Raw genomic sequence first — 4,720 nt, 5'->3', positions numbered from 1 at the left:
CGTTTCCCTTTGTTTTTTTTTTTTGTTTCCTTTTTTTTTTTTTAACCTTTTTTTTTTTTCTCCTTTAAAGCAATTCCAGGCCTGCACACAACAACAACAACGCACGCACAGAAGGCACCCCCAGCGCTCGCACACTCGAAGTTCTGGCGAGACGTCTGGGCTGGGGAAGCTCTTTATGACTTTACAGCCCCGGCCGTGCCCCCCCTCGCCTCCCGGGCAGCAGAATGACCAATTGTTTCGTCTCGGAATTTGAAACAATAGCGCGTTTCAAAAGCGAGCCCACTTCGCCTCTTCTTTCTTTTCAAATTTTATTTTTTTATTGCCGCACTTTGAGAAAACTCCAGCGAGGCGGAGAGGCGACAAAAAAACCCCTCATTCTCGTTTTCCCCCTCTTTTCCTCCCTCTCCTCCCTTCCTTTTCGCTTTTTTTTTTTTTTTTTTTTCTTTTCTTTTTTTTTTTTTTTTTTTTTTTGCGCTGTTTTGTCCTCCCAGCGAGGATAAAATTCTTTATTTTGATGTTTTTTTCCCTTTTTTTGGGGTTTTTCCCCCGCCGGGGAGGCTCCGGCTGCAGTTCCGCGCGCGGCCGCGAGGTGGCGCCGTTGCTCCACGTTAGAGGCGCCCCCTGGGCGCGAACACCTTGATCCCATTAGGTAAAATATTGGGTTAATTATCGCTGCTTCGCCCGCTTTATAGCTTACATCTCCTCTTTTTTTCTCATCCAGGCTAAATTATGTGAGGCTGGGAAGGGGAAAAACACCGCGGCAACGCGGCGGCCGAGCTGCGGGGTGAGGTGGGGCGCGCATCTCCGCTAAATGTTGGTTTAAAAGGGAATAAAAAAAGCGCCGGGTTTTGTTTTCTGCTGCTCCGGAGGTGGGAGGACAGCTGAAATTACCCCAAGGCCGCAGATTTACGCTGGCGGGGTTGAAAAAAGAGAGCGGCTCGAAGATTTCGGGGAGAAAGGGACGCGCAGAGCCGGGACAATATTTTTCCTCTTGGCCGTTAGGATGATCTGCGCTTCCCCCGCTCGATATTTTATGTGTTTTATAATCCCAGCCACCGCAAGATTAAAAAAAATTAAATAAAACAAAAAAAACCAACTCAACCATGCAACAAAACAAGAGCATTTGGTTTTTTTAAGAAGTTGAACACTCATTTCTGGCGTGGCCGCCCCATCTTTTGGCACTGCTGATGCTCTTCGCTTGAATTCTTCGCTTTAACAGCTTCAGAAATATATTTTTTTAAATGCCACAAACGAGTAAATGAACCCAAAATGCTCTTAAACCACGGCGGTTTGGGGCACATAGGAATACACCCCCGATGCGGCGGCAATAATGTCAACTTTTAACTCCAGCAGTTCACTTTGATTTCGGCCTTTGATTCCTCAGAATTACGAGGCAAAAAAAAAAAAAAAAATTACTCAGATGCTGTAAATTCTTCCCCTACAAACGGCGGCAATAATTTCAAGATGGGTTTTCTTTCAAATTGGTATAATCGGGGTTTTTTTCCCTGACTGAGAATTGCTCCCAAGGTCCACCAGAAACCGCTCCCGCCGCTCCCAAAAAATCAAGATTTTGGGTGAGGGCGGAACAATTCCAACCCACACGCAGCAGCTCAGGGTGGGCAATCTTATTTCAAGAGGCAAAGTTTCGGCATCTCGAGGCTCCGTTTCATCGCCACGACGTGAAATACGAGCGCGAACAGAAAGAAATGAGCGAAATGAAGAAAAATCTCGCCCCTGTGCATTCGGCGAGAGGCAGAGCAGAGCAAACTTGAGGTTTAGCAAGGAAAGGATTTGAGGATCTTTCCGTTTTTTTAATTTTTTTTTTTTTTTTGCCTTATGAATTCCCAATAAATCTTTCCCTCCGCTGGGTATTTATAAATTATCTCTGCCCGACACCCAGCCCGCGCACTCGCTCGGTTTTCCTTGGAATGGAAACATTTTCCTTTCATCGGGAGCCGAGCGCGGCGCGGCGATGATTTAGGATCAGCCATTGATTTCTGGGCTTCGCTGAGCTCCCGGAGCACCCAAATCCTCCCGCACTTGGGCAAAATGTTCCTTTCCCAGCCCAACTTCCCCGTTCCTGCCCCTTTTCCCCTTCCCAAACTTCGGGCGCGCACGCGAGGAGAAACTTCTGCCCTAAATCCACTTCCACTCCATCCCATTTTCATTTTATTTTTTTGTTTTCTCTCCCCTGAATATTCCCGCATTCCCCCCTTTGCCAGGTTCCAAAGCTCTGTTTACTTCTCCGCACCATTTTCGGGGCTTTTTTTTTTTTTTTTTTTTGATGGTTTTATGAAAACCCAAATCCGCTCGATCGGCAATAAAAGTGGGGAGAAAAAAGAAAATGTTAACTCGTCTTTTAGAGGGGCGAGAAAAGCTTTAATTAGAGCGCTGCAAGTGCTCCAGCAGCAATAATTACTGGGAAAGGCTCTTAGGCTCGGCTGGAATTATCCCTGCACAAAATAAAGGAAGCGTATTTACTTAAATTATTTCTCTAAGGATGCCTTTAAAGTTTTATTCCGTTGCTATCTTGCTTTTCTTTCTTTTTTTTCCCCCCTCTTCCTTTCTGCCTTCTTTCGCTCCCTGCCTTTCCCCACTGAGGATTTTTAACATTTTTTTTTCTAACCAAGGTAGAAAAACTGAAATATTTCAACTTTTCCCTCTTTTTTATTGCAGTGGAGGCTGGATTTTGTCCCTGAGCTGGAGGGGAACCTTCCTAAAATTCAGTTTTTGCCTCCAGCCCCTCTCGGACGGAAGGGATGAGAAAACAGCACAAACCCAGGCGGGGCAAAGCGAGGGGAAAAAAAACCAAATTGAGGTGGAAAAGATGGAAAAGAGAGGCTGGAAAGGCTGGAAAACCCATCTGGAATGGCGGGGGGCTCTGGGGGTTCGGGGCAGCGCTCGGGCTGGGAGGGTTCGCATCGTTATTAACCGAGAACCGTCTGGGTAATATTTGCTGAGTGCGAGAAATGAATTTCCAAATCTACCCCCTGTGTGTTCCCGGCGCTGGAAAATTGCAGCGCTGGCATCCCGAAATGAAGAATCATGAAATAAAGAGGTGGAAGTTGTGGGGGCGAGGGGGCGTTGGAGGGGAGGGGGCGACGGGAGCCTCAAATTTGGAGTTTGGAGTCATCCCCGAGCGCATCCTGGGCGAGGAGGAGGAGGAGGAGGAAGAGGAGGAGGAGGCAGCGAGGGCGAGCGGCGCGGAGCCGATGTTCTAGATGAAAAAGCGCGACGATTTTAATTCAATATTGACACCTCCGCGCCCGGCCGCGGCCGCGCAAGGCTCCCGCGGAAAGCTCGGGCGTTTTACGGCGCTGGAGGAGCGGACTCGTAAAAGCCGAGCGGCTTTTTATGGAGTGCGGCATAAACAACAACAACATCCCCGGCTTTATGGCGCTTTATAGTTTGTTAAACAGTTTACAGCCTTTTTTGGGGCCGTTACGAACGCAATTCCCCTCATGCGATAGTTAAACCTTTATCAATAATAAGGAAATTGATCATTAAAATGTTAAATATGACTACCTCGTTTGTTTTAAAATATGTTTAGGATAAGAAGCTGTATGATTTGATAACTTGTATTAAAATACCAATTACATTTATAGGACCTTTTAAAACTGGTAGCAATTAAATCGTGTTCTTTTACAGTTTTCCAAAGCGACCCTGACATTTAAAAAGGCTAAAACTGCCTCGTTAAAATTTCCAAATTAACGACTGCGAGCGCTCCTCTTTAATTTTCCAACACTCCCCAAAAATCAATCTTTTGGGTGGTCTAGGTACGTGATTTGTTGTGAGGCGAGCGGTACCTCATTAATGGAGGTAGTTAAACATATTTAATCCGTATATTCACCCCACCTCCTTCTCCCTTCCCCTCTCCCTCCCTCTCCCTCTCTCGCTCCCCCTCGCTCGCTTTTCCTTCTTTATTCTCCCACACTCTTCCTTTCACAATCATGCGGTGCAGAGTCCGTGTGGAGTAAGGAGAAGCCAATAGGATGAGGTTTTGGTAATAGATGCAAATGATCATGAAAAGACACTGCAAAATATGAAACAACTCATTTGCGCTGAAGTAAATCACTGAAAACTGTTTATGAACTGGCATCTCTTCTTGGAAATGTAAAGGGAGAACTCTTTAAGTGGCGATTTTTTTTTTTTTTTTTTTTTAGGGGTGGGGGGGGAGGAAAGAATTCAATATCATGCAGGCTTAGAGTTTTGATTATATCCTCCTTTTATATTCCTGGAAATCACAAACTGTCGTTGCTTAGCATCTTAGCGCTTTCTTTTTTTGCTAATAGATTCTCGTGCTCTGGTTTGTTGTGGGGGTGATTTTTTTTTTTTTAATTTTTTTTTTTTTTTGGCCGCCTGCTTTGAAAAAAAAAACAGGACAAGAAAAAAAAAAACCATAGATTTTTTTGCTAATAGAGTCTCGTGGTCTGGTTTGTTGTGGAGGTGATTTTTTTAATATATATTTTAATTTTTTTTTTTTTCCGCCTGCTTAAAAAAAAAAAAAAAAGACGAGAGAGACAGAGAGAGAGAGAGAGAGGGGAGAAAAACCACGCAATTGAAATTAAAATGAGCTCCTATTTTGTCAACTCACTCTTCTCCAAATACAAAACCGGCGACTCCCTGCGCCCCAATTACTATGACTGTGGCTTCGCGCAGGATCTGGGGGGCAGACCCACCGTGGTGTACGGCCCCGGCGCGGGGGGCACCTTCCCGCCCC

The 4,720-nt window shown here is 45.5% G+C and overlaps 2 protein-coding genes across 2 annotated transcripts in view; both read left to right on the top strand.

Annotated features, from left to right (window-relative positions):
• HOXB9 (homeobox B9) overlaps positions 1-4,720 on the top strand; it is a 25,470-nt gene that overhangs the window by 12,281 nt on the left and 8,469 nt on the right. The gene's annotated exons all lie outside the window — the stretch shown is intronic.
• The window catches only part of HOXB8 (homeobox B8), a 2,351-nt gene continuing 1,999 nt past the window's right edge, over positions 4,369-4,720 (top strand). Inside the window, 1 exon segment of the mRNA XM_031064999.1 lies at positions 4,369-4,720. This exon segment is cut by the window's right edge and continues 2 nt beyond it. Coding sequence (XP_030920859.1) covers positions 4,570-4,720 — 151 coding nt within the window. The 5' untranslated portion in view covers positions 4,369-4,569.

The sequence above is a fragment of the Geospiza fortis genome, unplaced genomic scaffold (assembly GCF_000277835.1).
Source record: "Geospiza fortis unplaced genomic scaffold, GeoFor_1.0 scaffold1181, whole genome shotgun sequence".
In the NCBI taxonomy this organism is placed as follows: domain Eukaryota; kingdom Metazoa; phylum Chordata; class Aves; order Passeriformes; family Thraupidae; genus Geospiza; species Geospiza fortis.
The sequence above is the reverse complement of the archived record's forward strand: the minus strand, read 5'-3'. Positions and strand labels throughout refer to the sequence as shown.